Source organism: Sinocyclocheilus rhinocerous, unplaced genomic scaffold (assembly GCF_001515625.1).
Source record: "Sinocyclocheilus rhinocerous isolate Xijiao unplaced genomic scaffold, SAMN03320098_v1.1 scaffold587, whole genome shotgun sequence".
In the NCBI taxonomy this organism is placed as follows: domain Eukaryota; kingdom Metazoa; phylum Chordata; class Actinopteri; order Cypriniformes; family Cyprinidae; genus Sinocyclocheilus; species Sinocyclocheilus rhinocerous.
Genome location: NW_015632478.1, coordinates 539,113 through 556,767, shown reverse-complemented (window position 1 = coordinate 556,767; position 17,655 = coordinate 539,113). Strand labels below are relative to the sequence as shown.

The 17,655-nt window shown below is 39.8% G+C and overlaps 1 protein-coding gene across 1 annotated transcript in view; it reads left to right on the top strand.

Annotated features, from left to right (window-relative positions):
- Positions 1 to 17,655, top strand: part of LOC107742581 (otogelin-like) — a 34,386-nt gene extending 16,731 nt beyond the window's left edge. The window contains exons 22-52 of the mRNA XM_016555620.1: positions 3,229 to 3,336; positions 3,682 to 3,820; positions 3,914 to 4,048; positions 4,359 to 4,502; positions 4,638 to 4,757; positions 5,326 to 5,442; positions 5,555 to 5,711; positions 5,917 to 5,943; positions 6,056 to 6,223; positions 6,419 to 6,697; positions 6,801 to 6,918; positions 7,034 to 7,113; positions 7,501 to 11,234; positions 11,417 to 11,594; positions 11,699 to 11,847; positions 11,936 to 12,025; positions 12,190 to 12,376; positions 12,504 to 12,724; positions 12,824 to 12,962; positions 13,095 to 13,283; positions 13,369 to 13,544; positions 13,956 to 14,085; positions 14,181 to 14,285; positions 14,661 to 14,762; positions 15,010 to 15,108; positions 15,338 to 15,378; positions 15,950 to 16,025; positions 16,141 to 16,319; positions 16,406 to 16,510; positions 16,954 to 17,073; positions 17,398 to 17,655. Of these exons, the coding sequence (XP_016411106.1) occupies positions 3,229 to 3,336; positions 3,682 to 3,820; positions 3,914 to 4,048; positions 4,359 to 4,502; positions 4,638 to 4,757; positions 5,326 to 5,442; positions 5,555 to 5,711; positions 5,917 to 5,943; positions 6,056 to 6,223; positions 6,419 to 6,697; positions 6,801 to 6,918; positions 7,034 to 7,113; positions 7,501 to 11,234; positions 11,417 to 11,594; positions 11,699 to 11,847; positions 11,936 to 12,025; positions 12,190 to 12,376; positions 12,504 to 12,724; positions 12,824 to 12,962; positions 13,095 to 13,283; positions 13,369 to 13,544; positions 13,956 to 14,085; positions 14,181 to 14,285; positions 14,661 to 14,762; positions 15,010 to 15,108; positions 15,338 to 15,378; positions 15,950 to 16,025; positions 16,141 to 16,319; positions 16,406 to 16,510; positions 16,954 to 17,073; positions 17,398 to 17,520 (7,735 nt within the window). The 3' untranslated portion in view covers positions 17,521 to 17,655. The remainder of the gene's footprint in view (positions 1 to 3,228; positions 3,337 to 3,681; positions 3,821 to 3,913; positions 4,049 to 4,358; positions 4,503 to 4,637; positions 4,758 to 5,325; positions 5,443 to 5,554; positions 5,712 to 5,916; positions 5,944 to 6,055; positions 6,224 to 6,418; positions 6,698 to 6,800; positions 6,919 to 7,033; positions 7,114 to 7,500; positions 11,235 to 11,416; positions 11,595 to 11,698; positions 11,848 to 11,935; positions 12,026 to 12,189; positions 12,377 to 12,503; positions 12,725 to 12,823; positions 12,963 to 13,094; positions 13,284 to 13,368; positions 13,545 to 13,955; positions 14,086 to 14,180; positions 14,286 to 14,660; positions 14,763 to 15,009; positions 15,109 to 15,337; positions 15,379 to 15,949; positions 16,026 to 16,140; positions 16,320 to 16,405; positions 16,511 to 16,953; positions 17,074 to 17,397) is intronic.

Genomic DNA, 17,655 nt, shown 5'->3' with positions numbered 1-17,655 from the left:
AGAGACATATCCCAACAGACTAAAGGCTGTAATTAAAGCAAAAATGGTTCAACAAAATACTGACACAAAATGGTGATCCTTTTTCCAACTTTTTTCAAATTTATTTTTTAATTTTTTTCTAATGTGATGATGTTATATCTTTCACTTGGATGTTATAAGTTGCACTGAGTAAATACAGCTGGATAAAACAAAATTCATGTCCGTCTTCATTTCAGGCTGCAAAGCAACAAAATGCGATTATTTTAAAAGGGGTAATTCTTTTCTATACCCACTGTACATACACAGTCAGAGCCCGTCTTATTCAGAGTGCAGTGTCTCACTATCAACAATATAATGTGTGTGAGCTAGCTGTGTTTGATACATGAGCTAGACCTTACAAGCAGGTTGAATTCCTCAGTGCACCTGTTCATGCCCTGAAAATTAGTCCACTAATTATTTAAGATAGGATTTTTTTCTTTCTAATATTATACATTGTCACATCTCTCAGGTATGCTTCTACTTTGTAGTATTGTACTAAAGTCCTCACATTAGTTGTGTTCATACATTTTTTTCACTTTACTGTTAATGATCTAAGGAAAAGTGTGTTGATTCATGTGAATGTGACAAACATTCTGGAGTGTAAAACAAGTGTAACTCTGTGCTTAGTCTTTGTACTATGAAATGAACTAGCTAGTCATGACTGTTTCCCAATACCATAGTAACATGGTCCTGAACCACTGGTGTTGAACCAATAATTAATCACAGGTTCCCTCTTACATCATACACTGGGATTTCCTTACACTTTTATGCACATGTGCATTCTTCAAAAATGACACTGATTGTAAAATCGCTAAAATATATAGATTTAAATTTATATATTTAAAAGTCCATGTTACACTAACAGGATACTATGCTTCTAACCACAGATCGAGAGCTGTTGTTCCAACCACACAAGTTTGTGATGCTGTCTGCGAATGTTTGTTGGAACAATGGTTTTGAGAAATGCCAAATTGTTGAACTTGGAACCGAATGTTGGTACTGACAGAACAACCATAGCTGGCTAACGATGCTTTTAGGAAACACACCTCTGTAACTTTTTGTCAGAGTTTGTTAAAGATGCTTCAGCATGGGCCGACTCCGCACCCTGTTTCTCTCTTGTCCATTAAACTAAGGGTGATGCTGACACCCCTGTCCCTCATGGGAGCAGCAGGTATAGGAGTGTTTTTGTGAGCAGGGGAATTCCTGCACTAACCAGAGGGAGTAATTACCCCCTCCTCCACCCCCAAGCAAAGTGGTTAATGTTAGCAATGCTTATGTATGTAGTAAACAGGTGTACAGCTGGATCAAATAACTGATAAGCTGCTTAAAGGCATTCCTGTAGTCCAGGAATGCCTTTAATTAAATTTTTTTTAATTTGTCAAGACGAAAAGAAAGGCATCTTTATGTTTCAGTGCTCTGCTGCAGACCTTTAGCTCGTGTGAATACAGATGTTTTCTAATCAATTGTTTCCTCTCTCTTAGGGTTAGGGTCAGGTTTAGGGTTAAGGGTTAAGGTCAGGGATCAATGCAGGTGACCTCTACTTCTTCTCAAGTGTAATGCATCTGACTGGGTCTGAGATCAGAGCTTCCACAGAGAAAATGATGCCACAGTTGAGTCTCTAGATAACTATACATTGTGTTTTACTCACTGAAGCTTTTCAGTGGTAATGGTACTCACAGATTTTTCACCCAGAGATTGTGCTTTCATTTTAATCAATGCACTTCCAGTTTTGACTTTGAACTTGTTTGAACTAAATTATGTGCTTTGCCATTTTTGAGTTTTTGTTTTCAGTTCATAGAAAGATTTTGTAGTCTGTTTTAATCAATTAATGTATTTTTTAATAAGTTGTTTACAATGAGAAGGTATAATTTAAAGGAGTGAACATATTTGCTATTCTCAGCAAAATCATACAAGTTGAACAACATTTAATGGTATTCAATATATCAGAGTATGACAAGTATTCAGTCAGTGGTGTGCTTGGAGGAAGTTTGTGTGTTTGTAGGGTTTGTATGATAATGCATATCAGCATGCACTAGTTTATGTGTTGCTTGAGAGGTCTCGGTTTGTGTAAGGATGTACACACATACAGTATAGACCCTCATATCAACATCTAAATGAGCCTTTGGCTGGGATATACATGTGCCACTCTTAATCCCTCATCCAGAAACATTAAATGAATTCATGTATTTGCTGCAGTTGTACAGATTAAAAGGAACCAGGAACCTAGGCTGTGTGTGCATCGAACGTGTAAACTGTGAATATTGTCTGCCCTGAAATCCATGATTCATATTTGATGGACTTATCCTTAATGTGACAAAATGACTGTTTGTGTTCAGAATACTAAGTAATGAACAATTTAATCACTTCTTCAGCTCCTTTTCTGTCCAATTTTTATTCTAGTAGAATAAAGAGAAGTTGACAGTTAATGTTGTGTTAATGAAAGCCACTCATATTCATGAAATTCTACCTCATCAGTACTCAATCCAACATAAGGCATTTCAGTTTACTCATCTCGCAATGGCTTTTTTTTTTAAATTAGTCATTTGAAAACAATTATTGTAATTATGCACACAAAACCTCCTTTTCAGTATTTTTTTGTAATTTCGTACCTCAGAGTTTTTGTTTGAGTCATGTTTTTTTTTGCTCAAGTCTGCTTTGTACAGAGAGAGAACAGCATCACCGGTGCATGACGATAATTGGTGAGCAATGGAGTTTGTGATTGTTTAGTTATGGATCCATCTCTTTGTCTCTTAATTAATGCATGCAGAACAGGAGCAGGTGATCACACAATCTTTGATGGCAGTAAGTGATCCAGCGTTCTGGCTGAGGGATAAAGAAAGCTGTTAACGCCTGTCTATCTGGGGTGTAAGTTTACTCAGTTCTAACGGACAGTGTGCTGGGAACTCTCAGAGACCCTCAGGCCAATGGAAATGATTCACTGCAATATTACAAGATCTTTATCAGAGAGAGAGAGAGAAGCTCTTTGGATCTGTGAGAATGAGAATAGGCTGCTTTTCTCATGTCACCAGTCAGATTTTTCTTTCATCCCTCTACCCTTCCAAATATTCTTGTCTCAGGCAGAATCTTCAGAGCTCTTGCATCGTACTTGCATGGCATACTTACATGCATAATTAAACTCAAACGTGCATCCTGTGTGCTGTTTCAGTATGTTCACAGGCGTGATACACTGTGTGCATGTGTGTATTTCAGGCTCCTCGAACATGGTGATGAATGTTTCGAGCCACATGCATGTCCGTGCTTGTGGAAAGGGAAAGAATATTATCCAGGAGACAGAGTATCGTCCCCCTGCCATCAGTGGTGAGATTACATTAACTCATATTCTGTGCATTCATTTCTTTGTGTTTTTACACCAGACATTTTGCTATACTACATCTTATATACTACAAGAAATGTTATATCAAAGATTATGTGGTCACTTGAATTTTGGTACTTCCTTGTTTTAAATTATGAATATGAAGAAAACTTGTGTAACAGTGTAAATTTCCCAATTTTTTAGATATGAAATAAATCAAATAGCAAATTTGGTAGAGACACAAAATGTCAATGACACTCAGCACAAACATTTTCACTTAGCATCTCCTAGGGAAAAGGAAAGAGAGAAAATGTGCAGTGAAACTTTCTCTGAATGTTATTATTTTGCAGTGTGTGTCAGCACGGCACGTTTCAGTGTGAGTTTCGCCCATGTCCATCAATGTGCACGGCTTATGGAGATCGACACTACAGAACATTTGATGGGTTCCTGTTTGATTATATTGGTGCATGCAAGGTGTATTTGGTCAAGGTGAGCTTTTAGCAACAGATCCAGGTATTCATAACTCATTCTAGAAAAATGTATTATTGTTGTTGACTACTAATGTGTGCTCCTGTGTGTTAGAGCTCATTAGATTCAATGATGACTGTCACAGCAGAGAATGTTGACTGCTTTGAGAGTGGCGTGATCTGCAGGAAATCTCTCCTCATCTCCTTGGGACGCTCCTTCATTGTGTTTGATGATGACACCGGGAAACCTGTGAGTGAGCTTTTCTCTTTTCTGTATAAAACATTATAAAAACTATAATTATAATTAGTTGTCACCTAATAAATATAATGTGCCCCAGCCATATTCAGCTCATTCCTGTGCGCCCCTGGGTAGGAGTGAATATACTTTGGCGGAATATATTTTTAATTCATCATAGTGTTGGTCATAATGTGTCGTAGTGCTGAAATCAGATGGTGTTGCGTCTGTAGTCTTATGTTTCTTGAAACATTGATTTGCTGTGAAACGACTGAGGTACGTTAACAATGGTTGATAATGATTGGCGGATATGTTTCACATGCAGAACCCATCCAGTGTGATTGAGAGGCAGAAAGTATATATCTGGCAAGCAGGATACTACACCATTGTGCATCTGCTTGGGGAAGACCTCACAGTGCTGTGGGACAGAAAAACCACTGTACATATACAAGCTGGACCACGCTGGCAGGTAAAAAAAACACACACACAAAGAAGGTGAAACTGATTCCTGTAAGTGTAAACTTGAAGTTTTGCAGATCAATCATTTGCAGATCAATTTTGATTTCCTTACAAGCGTGTATTTGTGTGTTTATGCTATTTTTAGGGCAAGCTTACTGGTCTTTGTGGGAACTTTGATCAGAAGACAGCGAATGAGATGAGAACACCAGAGAACATTGACTCGTCAACACCACAGGAGTTTGGCAACAGCTGGACAGCATCAGAGGCATGGCAAACAGATAAACACACATACACTACCGGTCAAACGTTTTTGGAATAAATTGGGATTTTTGAAGGTTTTTGGAAAAAGCCTCTTATGCTTACCAAGGCTGCATTTATTTGATCAAAATAATAATGTAATGTAATTTAAATACAGTAACAACAGTAATATTATGAAATTTACATTTATATCCCAGCCAAATTACTGTAATTTAAAATAACTGTTTTCTATTTTAATATATTTTAAAATGTAATTTATACCTTTGATGGCTTCAAATAGAAAGGAGTTGCTTTAAATTGTAATGTATTTCATTACAGTTACTGTTTACAGCCTTGGTGAGCGTACGATAATTTTTTCAAAAACATTAAAAAATCCTAATTATTCCAAACTTTTGTCCAGTAGTGTATGCAAAACACGAATGCACACTTTTATCTAACTCCCTTTGTTAGATGACTAAACGTGTGTTTTTGCCCTTCAGAATGTCTCAGATCTGGCAGTAGCTACAAATCAAACACTCTAATCAAACTCTTTACACTGACTGTGTCTGTTTGTGTGTGTGTGAATGTCCCATCAGTGTGTGAACAGTCCTGATATAAGGCACCCCTGCAATCTGAATCCTCTTCGAGAGCCCTTTGCAAAAAGACAGTGTGGGATTTTGCTCAGTGAAGTGTTCCAAGTCTGCCACCCTGTGGTAAGCTGATCCCAAATACCAGCAGACATTAATGCTCACATTCATATTGAGTTCAAATGTACATGTGAGTGAGACAGGGTTTCTGTGTTTAAAGGTGTTTGATGCTCTGTAGGTAGATGTCACATGGTTCTATATGAACTGCCTGGTGGACACCTGTGGCTGCAACCGTGGAGGAGACTGTGAGTGTTTCTGCACGAGTGTTGCAGCATATGCTCACCGCTGCTGCCAAAAGGGCGTCACCATTGATTGGCGCTCCCCCTCTGTCTGCCGTGAGTGACGACTCAGCCCAGTCATATTACTAGAGTCAATCATTGTAATAATAACCAATAACTGAATATATAATGGTGTCGGTGAATACACATTCTTCTAAAAGACAATGATAGTTCGGAGGAAGAAGGAACTGAGCGATCTATATTACAGTTTTTCATCACATGGTACTGTGTAATGAGTAATACAATCTGCTTCTTCTTACAGCTTATGACTGTGAATACTACAACAAAGGTACATCTGTAGTTTTTTAATGATAATGATATTTACACATATGTATATACAGTATGTGTATGTGTATATATAATTTTGACAATTGTGTATGTGGGAATGCACGTCTGCATAGCTTTAGGGAAAGGGCCCCTGAAGCTGTTGACCTACAGAGAGAGAGGAACACTGTTGGCAGCCAATAAGACAAGTGGACTAGTGTTCCCAAAAAGAGAAATGACCAGTACTGACGAGATCCTAATGTTGTTCATGATGACGCCAGGCATCAGCAAAGCCAGACCACATGGTCAGTCCGACACAAGCACACAATCAACATATAAAAATGCTCAAGTGACTTTTATGAACAAATATATAGTAAAGCATGCAAGTTTCAGACCAAATCTAAACATTTTGTAGCACAAACCTCCCACTTTAGATGTATTATTCTATGTATATACTGTATGTGTTGCTTTTCTAAATGAGTATGTTGTTAATGCTGCAGACACATCTCTGGTGTCATTTGAGGCGGCAGACAGACCCAACTACTACTTAAAAGCAGAGCGCAGTGGCCAGCTGAGGCTGCAGAAGTGGGAAGAAACTGAGGCATTCTGGGATGCAGCTTCATTTGTTCTTCATAGAGACACCTGGATCTCAGGCTTTGATTCGCTAGAGTCCCTTGCAAAGCCAGGGTTCTTTCTGCATTTCATGCTGTCTAGACTCCAACTCATGAAATACAGTCACTCAGATCGGTACCGCCGAGCTACTCTATTCAAACTGACAGGTCAGCATGTGGCTACATACGTGCACAAACTTGCTCATAATCACACAGAAATATTACACAGAAATATCCCTTTTTCCCCCCCAAATCATTACTTTTACTACAGGAGCCATACCACACTATCCAATGGGTCCAAGATGCCAGTGGCGGTATGAATCATGTGTGAGTCCGTGCTTCAGGACATGCAGTGACCCATCAGGTTTGAGCTGTGCCAGTATCCTGAAGTAAGAGCACACACATTCATGTTCATGCATGCAAACATGCACACATTCGTTTTCTGCAAATATCTACAAGTATCTAAATTGTGTAAGTGTATGGCTGACATGCACCTTTCTGTAGGGTTGAGGGATGCCTGCCTCAGTGTCCAAGTCACATGGTTCTAGATGAGGTCACTCACAGATGTGTCTTTATGGAGGACTGTAAGCTACTGTTTATGCTACTTCTATTACTAATGCTGGTGTAAAATAAAATCACTGACCATTTTTATTTTAATGAGGTAAATGATAGGTTGGAATTTACTTCCACAATCATTGTCACATGATTTGACTAAGGCAGCTTATGTTACCTTCCAGTTACAACTTCGTAAATGCCATTTTAACCAGCGCTAATGCTAGCAATCATTGAGAAAAACATTTCTTACCACTAGTTGTAAATGGAGCAATTTAAAAATAATTTTGTTGTTTGTCTTTTTATTGCCATAGTAAATCCAAGCTCCAGTTTAGATAGCTTAACGTAACACAATTAGCTATATCAGTTTAAATTAGATATTTTGTGCAGTGTCTAATAAAAATCGTGTTTGTGTTTAGGCATTAAGCCTGCCGTTGTTCCTCCATTCACGCCACCCAGTACTGCAGTATCATCAACATCCTCCTCAGAGCATTCCACCTTGAGTGGTGGAGCGGTTTCTATATCACTCACTTCTTCAACAGTGTCAGAGTCTAGCACCACTGCTTCCACACCTACAGCACACATGCCAAGCACTGCAAAGCTTACATCTTCTCCTATCAGACCTGGAGTGCTGGAAACTATTACCACATTAACAACATCCACTTCCTCCCCAAGTCCGCTGGCTTCTACTGAGAGAACCACTAAAGAATCAACCATCACCCACAGTTCCACTTCCTCCACCACACTGCAAACTAGCCCAATGTCTATCTCAGAAACTCTCTCAGGCACCTCTACAACAAGCAAGCCAACAGAGTCTTTGACACTTCTCACACGTACCACAACTATCCCCTCACCGTCTACTTTTAGTCCTGCTCTGTCGTCTACCTCAAGTAAAGAGCCGATCAGAGTAAGCACTCTACCTGTGCTTCCAGTCTCAACCAGCATAAGCTCCACAGAAGCCACTTCCCCAACAGTCAAAGTGTCATCTCCTCTCACCTATAGTACTGAGACCCCCAGAGTCTCAGAGGCCTTTATACCTACTGAAAAGACCACAATGCCCTCTGTGACTTCAAGTGGCAGCACACAGTTTCCTGTTGAAACCATCAGCATGACAAAGTCCACCTCATCATCGACCACAACACCTATGCTAGAATTGAGTACCTCTGTCACCACAGAAAAATTGACCTTTCCATCATCTTTACACACTGTGAAGACCCCTGGGAGCACCTCTGAAACCCAGAAGCCTTTGGACATCACTACCATTTCCACTTCCCCTACAGATATTGAAGCATCAACCACTCACATTACAGTAAAATCCACAAGTTCTGCTTTTCCAACACCACCTTCAGTTCAAACGACACCTTTTATTCCTTCAACATCAACCTCAGAGCAACCCAAAACTTCAAAAACAACAGTGTCTGTTTCCACAGCTGCTACAACAACCTTCATCACCACAGTGTCCTCTCAAGCTGCATTTGTGCCAACAGAAACTACAGCAAAAACAACCTATCAGCCAACTTCTATTATATATCCTTATCCTGATGTTCCAACAACTGATGGAACATTGCAGACAGATTGGAGAGTGATCCAAACCACATCAACTCCATCACCAGAAACAACCCAAACCAGTGCCAGGACAGCAGAGACACCACTTACCACCTACACCACCATGCCATTCACCTCGGCACCTACAGAAGAAACATCAACACTGCTTACATCACATGTGTCACCCATTGACAAAACAACTTCTAGAGTTGTCTCAGCTTCTACTATGCTGAGCTCTACAGAGTCTCACTGGAGTTTAGTTTCCACCACTGCTCTCCTTTCAGACAAAGTCAGCACATCACCAGTTCATCCTCCTTATTCTATGACAACTATGACCACCACATCTGAACTTCCTGAGATTTCTCCAGCTTCACCATCCATACTTACAATGGCAACATCAGTATCTGAAGCCCCAACAAAAACCACAGAAACAACCATCACTTCTGAGAAACCTCTGCTAACGTCTACTGCAGCTGAGGAGATTGTTTCTACCACTCAAACATCTACAGCTAGACCTTGGAGTATACATTCTATCACCGAGACAACTAGGGTTTCTCTTGACACAGATAGAGCTGTGCTGTCAACCTCTGCGACAACCCAGATGTCAACACTGGTCCATGAGACCTCCAGCACCTTTCCTTCAATGACTTCAATGACAATGATTCCAAAATTCACAACCCGTGTCACACCAGTCTTGACCTCACGGGTGGCTGTGGCTACCACACGGCGAGAAACTCCACGGGTTGTGGCCACAACCAGCATTTCACTTCCAACTAGGAATGCAACGACATTGACAACACCTGCAACCACTTATACAGATAAAGTGACCACTGTTTTCACAGATACAACTACTTCTAGTATCCCTGTTGCTGCTTCTAGCACTCTTCCAACACACAGTCCTGACACCACTGAATACACCTTTGGATTTACAGAGTACACTACTGAATCTGGTCTGACCACAACACTGCAATCATCAATTGGAACAACTCCAGTGCCTAGTGTGGCATCAGTTGTTACCCAGACTACCATTTCAACACATTCCACTTCCCCTACAGACATTGAAGCATCAACCACTCACATTACAGTAAAATCCACAAGTTCTGCTTTTCCAACACCACCTTCAGTTCAAACGACACCTTTTATTCCTTCAACATCAACCTCAGAGCAACCCAAAACTTCAAAAACAACAGTGTCTGTTTCCACAGCTGCTACAACAACCTTCATCACCACAGTGTCCTCTCAAGCTGCATTTGTGCCAACAGAAACTACAGCAAAAACAACCTATCAGCCAACTTCTATTATATATCCTTATCCTGATGTTCCAACAACTGATGGAACATTGCAGACAGATTGGAGAGTGATCCAAACCACATCAACTCCATCACCAGAAACAACCCAAACCAGTGCCAGGACAGCAGAGACACCACTTACCACCTACACCACCATGCCATTCACCTCGGCACCTACAGAAGAAACATCAACACTGCTTACATCACATGTGTCACCCATTGACAAAACAACTTCTAGAGTTGTCTCAGCTTCTACTATGCTGAGCTCTACAGAGTCTCACTGGAGTTTAGTTTCCACCACTGCTCTCCTTTCAGACAAAGTCAGCACATCACCAGTTCATCCTCCTTATTCTATGACAACTATGACCACCACATCTGAACTTCCTGAGATTTCTCCAGCTTCACCATCCATACTTACAATGGCAACATCAGTATCTGAAGCCCCAACAAAAACCACAGAAACAACCATCACTTCTGAGAAACCTCTGCTAACGTCTACTGCAGCTGAGGAGATTGTTTCTACCACTCAAACATCTACAGCTAGACCTTGGAGTATACATTCTATCACCGAGACAACTAGGGTTTCTCTTGACACAGATAGAGCTGTGCTGTCAACCTCTGCGACAACCCAGATGTCAACACTGGTCCATGAGACCTCCAGCACCTTTCCTTCAATGACTTCAATGACAATGATTCCAAAATTCACAACCCGTGTCACACCAGTCTTGACCTCACGGGTGGCTGTGGCTACCACACGGCGAGAAACTCCACGGGTTGTGGCCACAACCAGCATTTCACTTCCAACTAGGAATGCAACGACATTGACAACACCTGCAACCACTTATACAGATAAAGTGACCACTGTTTTCACAGATACAACTACTTCTAGTATCCCTGTTGCTGCTTCTAGCACTCTTCCAACACACAGTCCTGACACCACTGAATACACCTTTGGATTTACAGAGTACACTACTGAATCTGGTCTGACCACAACACTGCAATCATCAATTGGAACAACTCCAGTGCCTAGTGTGGCATCAGTTGTTACCCAGACTACCATTTCAACACAGCCCCCTTCTTCCTCTACTGTCACTGAGAGTAGTCCCATAACCAGTGCAAGTGCCTATACTGAGCGCCCTCTGGTGGATGAACACACCACAGTCACAGCCACGGCACCTGCTCCAGACACTTCCCAAACAACACTGAGTTCATCTGTGATGACCACTCTTCCCTACACGATAGAAACAGAGCACTGGATGACGAGCCAGACACATGCAGTTTTAAAAACTACAGCTCTCGAGCCAAGCAGAGTATGCACCGTAAGTCAATTATAAAATACTTTTATATAGTATTAGCTGTCTTTAATTATGTGGTGGTATGAACAAATGTTTATATATATATATATATATATATATATATATATATTGACTTTGTAAATTTTGTATATCCAAAGTCAGTTATTACACACTAAACTAAATAATGTGTGTGTGTGTGTGTGTAGTCTCCATATTCAGAGGTAGTGGATGAATGTACAAAGCTTATTTGTGTCAGTGGCCAGTTGCTCCTCTTCAATAAGTCTCAGAGCTGCCCATATGATGCTACACCTCCAAACTGTGGTCTGCTTGGCTTTGCTGTACTGGTCAATGGTGATAAGTGTTGTCCACGATGGGACTGTCCATGTGAGGAACACCTGCATTACACACATTACTATGATCTTTTCTATTCTGTCATTTGTTAGACTATTGAATGTTTATTAAGATATACATTTTATTTTGGCATGTAGGTCGTTGTTCAGTGTTTCCAGATCTTAATCTGATCACATTTGATGGGAAAAGTGTTGCGATTTATAAAGCTGCTTTATATGTGGTGACTCAGCTTCCCAATGAGACTGTTAGCATCTTGATGCAAGAGTGTTCTGGACCAGATGACACTGTAAGATATGCACAACTCCATTGTTTTGCCTAACTTCAGGATAGCTCCTCACAACTCAAGTGATATATTCTATTCTATTTGATTCCAGCTTGTGTGGAACTTTACCCATTTGTGTCTGGCAGCTTTAAACATTACTCATAAATCCAATGAAGTGCTCATCAATCGTCTGCAGAGACGCGTGAGTATCCATCTGTTTGCAATTCTTGGGATTACCTGCCACTTTTGTAGTGGCAGTAGATTACAAAAAAAGAGGTTTGAATAAACTGGACATTTTTATTATTCCAGCCTGGCAGATTTACATGAATGAAAGAGGTTCAGAAATACAATGGGTTGTTTTTCCAGCTATATGTGAACTCCAGGTACGCCAAGCCACGCTTTAAGAAGTTTGGTTTTGAGATTCTGGACACAGGAAACATGTATCTAATCCGAAGCCCAGCTGGTCTGAAGATCCAGTGGTTCCACACTACAGGCTTGATGGTGATTGAGATGGACAGCTATAACAACAGACTGCCCACAGTGGGCTTGTGTGGTACGAAGCCATTAACCACAGATTATATGTTTTGTAAAAATGATCGTGTCATATTTTAATGCCATCTACTTCCTTCATGTTCCTCAATCTCCACCTCTCTCATCTTTCTCTTTGTCACCCTGTCCAGGTAGTTGTGATGGTAATCCTCTGAATGATCTGACTCTGTCTAACGGTACAGTTGTGTCTGAGCAAGAGGATCCGGCCGTGTTCATCGATAGCTGGCAGATTCCCAACACCACCAGCTACGTCAGCCACAGCAGACGGAGGGAGGTCAACTGCACCACGGGCGACTGCTCCCAGTGCATGAGCATGCTGAGCAACCGTACCTTCACCATCTGCCATCCTTACGTACGGCACACAACATGCACATCCCACCAATACCAAACCTGCAACCACACCTGTGATTATGCACTACAATTCCTGAATGTTTTTTTTTTTGTGCTGCAGGTCCCACCAGCAATGTTCTGTGAGATGTGGGTGAGAGATGTGGAGTATGTGAATAATCCATGTGTTGCTTTGGCCGCTTATGCTGCTTCCTGCCACAAATTCAACATCTGCATGGAATGGAGGAGCTCTGATTTCTGCCGTATGTAGTCAACGAGGCATACCAACACAGCTTTAAGTAACAATGCTTTCCGCAATTGTATATGGTGTTAAATGCCATTCATTGGCATTTTGTGTAGTGTGTTTTCTAATGGTAGTATGTTTTCCTGTGTAGCATTCATGTGCCCAGATAATCTGCAGTACCAAGCATGTCTGCCTGCTTGCACTGCCCCATCCTGCCCAAACCAAGAGTTTGAGTTTGTCCCAGAGCAATGCACAGGCCTTTCAGAGGGCTGTGTGTGTCCAGAGGGAACTCTATTACACCGGCCCTATTCTGCCCTATGCATTCCACCCAGCAAATGTGGTATGCCCCTTGTCTGTCTCTCTCTCTTTTTAAAGGCATTTAGCTATTGTTATTCATTTATTTATGTTATGATATGTGTTTGCAGCATGTACTGATAGTTTTGGAACCCCACGTACACTTAAGGAGGTTTGGAAAGCCTCGCTGGACGGCTGCTGCATGTATAAGTGTGAGAACGACGGCATAGTGCCGGTGGAGTATAACTGCAGTAATATTCCTCAGCCAGTCTGCATGCGTACAGGAGAGATTACTGTCAGCCTTGCCATATAACTCGTATTAATTTAACTCATATATTAATGTATTAAACTAATGTATTATTTTACCATTATTTAATAAGTTTAGATATTTTGTGAGATTGTTTAATCTATTCTTAAAGGGATAGTTCATCCAAAAATGAAAATGTAGTCACCCTCATGTTGTTCCAAACCTGTATGATTTTCTTTCTTTTGTTGAACATAAAAGAAGATATTTTGCAGAATGCTGGTAATCAAACAGTTGATGGTCCCGATTGACTTCCATAGTATTTCTTTCCCTACTATGGAAGTCAATGGGGACCACCAACTGTTTGGTTCTTCAAAATATATATATATATATATTGTGTTCAACATAAGAAACGTATACAGGTTTGGAACGACATGAGGGTGAGTAAATGATGACAAAATTTTTGAAGTGAACTATTCCTTTAATTGTTTTGTGACAGTTTGTAACCAGAGCATGTGTAAGGCGGCTCCTATGGATTGTAAATATGGGGAGAAGTTGGTGTCATATCATAGGCAGGACTCCTGCTGCCCAGAATACTTATGTGGTGAGTTTGGACATATTTTGTGTCTTAGCTTATGTCTGTGAGTCTGTGTACTTGTGCATGCATACAAATTCATTTATGTTTATTGTTTTTTTTAGAGTGTGATCCTGATCAGTGTGTCTTGGACATTCCTGTGTGTCGTGAGGATCAGACATTGATCGCCACTCGTGCTGAAGGCAGCTGCTGTTTGGCACACATCTGCAGTAAGTCATTTTGATTAATGTTAAAATCGTGTTGTTCCAAACCCATATGACTGACTTTCTTCTGTGGAATAAAAAGTGAGAAATTGTTAAGACTTGTACAATAGATATTAGATATTATATAAAAGTTGTTTTGACTTGTTCATTACATTCCAAGTCTTTAGAAGTCATGTTCTGTGAGTAAATAGTGGGTAACAGTTTGAGTAAATTCTTCCTTTAAAACCAATTTCCACCCTATAATCATTATTTGATTTCAGCCTACCTAACCTTTGAAAGGCATGTACTGCATTAATGTGTATAATGTAAATCTTTAGCACAATCGTTAGTGCAAATAAAATCGATTTTTTTTGTGTGTGTGTGTGTTTATTATTGTGTTAGTGTGTGACAAATGTTCTGAGGCAGCTCCAGTGTGTCAAGATGGAGAACTGTTGATTGTGGACACAAACAGCACAGAGCGCTGCTGTCCAGTTTATCACTGCTGTGAGTACAAACACATGAATAAACAAACCGACATTTGCCATTTTCATTCCCAGTTGTGAGCTTATGGTAAGCCAGTTACAGTAGAAAAATAGAACAACAACCATTATCCACAGGAGAACAAGTAGCCTAATGTCACATAAAAACTGACAGCCCTCAAGCTCCACAAAACGAAATATTTTCAAAACACCACATTAGTTAAAGCAGGGAAGTGTTATTGTAACTGTGTTGTGTGTGTATATGTATGCAGTATGTGAGACGTCTCGATGCTTAGACATCACATGTCCAGTTGGCATGGCAGTAGTTTCCACAAGGATTCAAGATCAGTGTTGTCCATTACAGACATGTGGTAAGACCATCAAGCTAATAATTATGTTGTCTAAGTTTAGAAGTATTTACTGTGCATTAGATTGTCTTTGTTCAAGTGATATCAGTGTGACGGTGTGTCAGTACTGTTTATGTATTGCTTGTCTGTGTTTGCGTTTGTGTGTGTCTGTGAATGTGTGCTAAAGAAACAGAATGCAATTCTGTATTAAGTGTGCGTTTCTGAAAAAGACTAAAGCTCCTCTCTCTCTTAGAATGTGCATGTGAGAAAAACCTTCGTCCTAAATGTGCTCTGGTGAGTGTCCAGAAATTACTGTATCCAAACGACCATGTATTTTTGCATACATTTATTATTCCATTATTTGTGACCCTGGACTACAAAACCAGTCATAAGGGTCAATTTTTTGAAATTGAGATTTATACATCAGCTGAAAGCTGAATAAATAAGCTTTCCATTGATGTATGGTTTGTTAGGATATGAAAATATTTGGCCGAGATACAACTATTTGAAAATCTGGAATCTGAGGGTACAAAAAAATCAAAATATTGAGAAAATCGACTTTAAAGTTGTTCAAATGAATTCTTAGCATTGCATATTACTAATCAAAAATTAAGTTTTAATATATTTACAGTAGGAAATTTACAAAATATATTCATGGAACATGATCTTTAATTAATATCCTAATGATTTTTGGCATAAAAGAAAAATCAATAATTTTGACCCATACAATGTATTTTTGTCTATTGCTACAAATATACCCAAGCGACTTAAGACTGGTATTGTGGTCCAGGGTCACATTTGTGTCTGATCAGGCTCTTGTTTGGTTGGTTGGTTCATATCTGATATCAGATGTATTGTGTTGTAGGGGGAAAGTATGCAGTTAGACAGAGCATTTCTGTCTGATCCGGAGAACCGGTGTGCCTGCAAACGATTAATTTGTGGTGAGAACCCACATGTCTGTCGAAAATGCTCTGAAAATACATAAAAAAATAATAATAAAAAATATATATATATGTAATTTTTTATTTGTACATTTCTATGTGTGTGTATTTATAGTGAGAGAGGCAGTGTGTGTGGATGGTGAACGGGGAGTGATGCAGCCAGGGCAGACACTGGTCGAGCACCGTGATCAGGGTGTGTGTTACACCACACAGTGCACACACACACTGGATTCTGCCACAGGTTTCTATCTCCTCAAAGCCACTGGCACTAACTGCACTGCACGCTGCCAGCCTGTGAGTATTTAAAATGCACAAAGACACACATATACACACACAGGCCAAACACAAAATACCTCCTAACTGTGTTATGTGTTCTCCAGAACCAGATATACATCCCTCCTAAAGACCCCAGCAGCTGCTGTGGCATGTGTAAGAACATTTCTTGCCTGATCCGGAGTGAGAATGGATCTGTAACTATGTACAAGGTGATGTTCAGCAAATGCTCATGTTCTCCTCCACTCAAAAGCTGCACAGAACTAAACTACAGATCTACCAATAATCTTTAAAAGAGTTTTTGCTGCTTGCAAAAACATGATACATTTTTTAAGGATTCTTTGATGAAAGTTTAAAAGAACAACATTTTTTTAAATAGTGTATTTTGTAATATTACACAGTAAATATCTGTACTGTCACTTTTGACTAATTTAATGCATAATTGCAGAATAAGATATTAATAGATATAAAGATATTATATACATAGATATTAATACAACATATATATGTATGTGTGTGTGTATGTATGTTGTATTGAAGCCAAAATTAAAATGTTTAAAATCTCACATTTTCTAAAGACTCTCTTGCAGCACTTTGTTCCTATAGGGTCTGTTCTGCTGTGATGTGAAAGGATTCTCTGTGTTTCCCTCTCCAGCCAGGGCGCAGCTGGGTGTCTGACTGCATGCACTATGACTGTACGGACACTCTGTCAGGACCTGTGCTCGTCTCCCACCCCTACAGCTGCCCCCCTTTCAACGAAACTGAGTGCATGAAGGTGAATTCTCTCTCCTTGATAAACATAAACCTAAATAATACATCAAGGTACAAGATACACACAAACACATGCAAGTGAGACAGAGATGTACAATATAAAACTAATACATCATCACATTTCTAAGACAATGCTGGTCTTGATTCAGTGATGGTTACATACTTTCACTGACAGCTTCCTTTGTGACAAAAGATATGAAACAATAACAAGTAATAAACATTTAGCAAAACATAGCAAGTCATTAAATATGCTACTTTAAAAAAAAAAAAAAAGGGTCCCTTCTGTTTGACCCCTGCTACATTTTTCAAAATGTTCATCTTGTCTTAGATTGGGGGCACCCTCGTGAGTTACATGGATGGGTGCTGCAAGACATGTGAGTACAGAAGTTACATTCTTTTGTTCATTTCTGCTCTTGTTATAACAAGAAACATGGGTAATGTTAATATTTAAAACATTCATCTGTTTCTTTCACAAGTTTTTTGCACTCAATATGTATGAATGAAAACAAGAGACATGGCACAGGACTTTTGTTCTGTACCAGCAAGGTAAAGAGCAAAATTCATAAACCTAAACATAAAAACAATA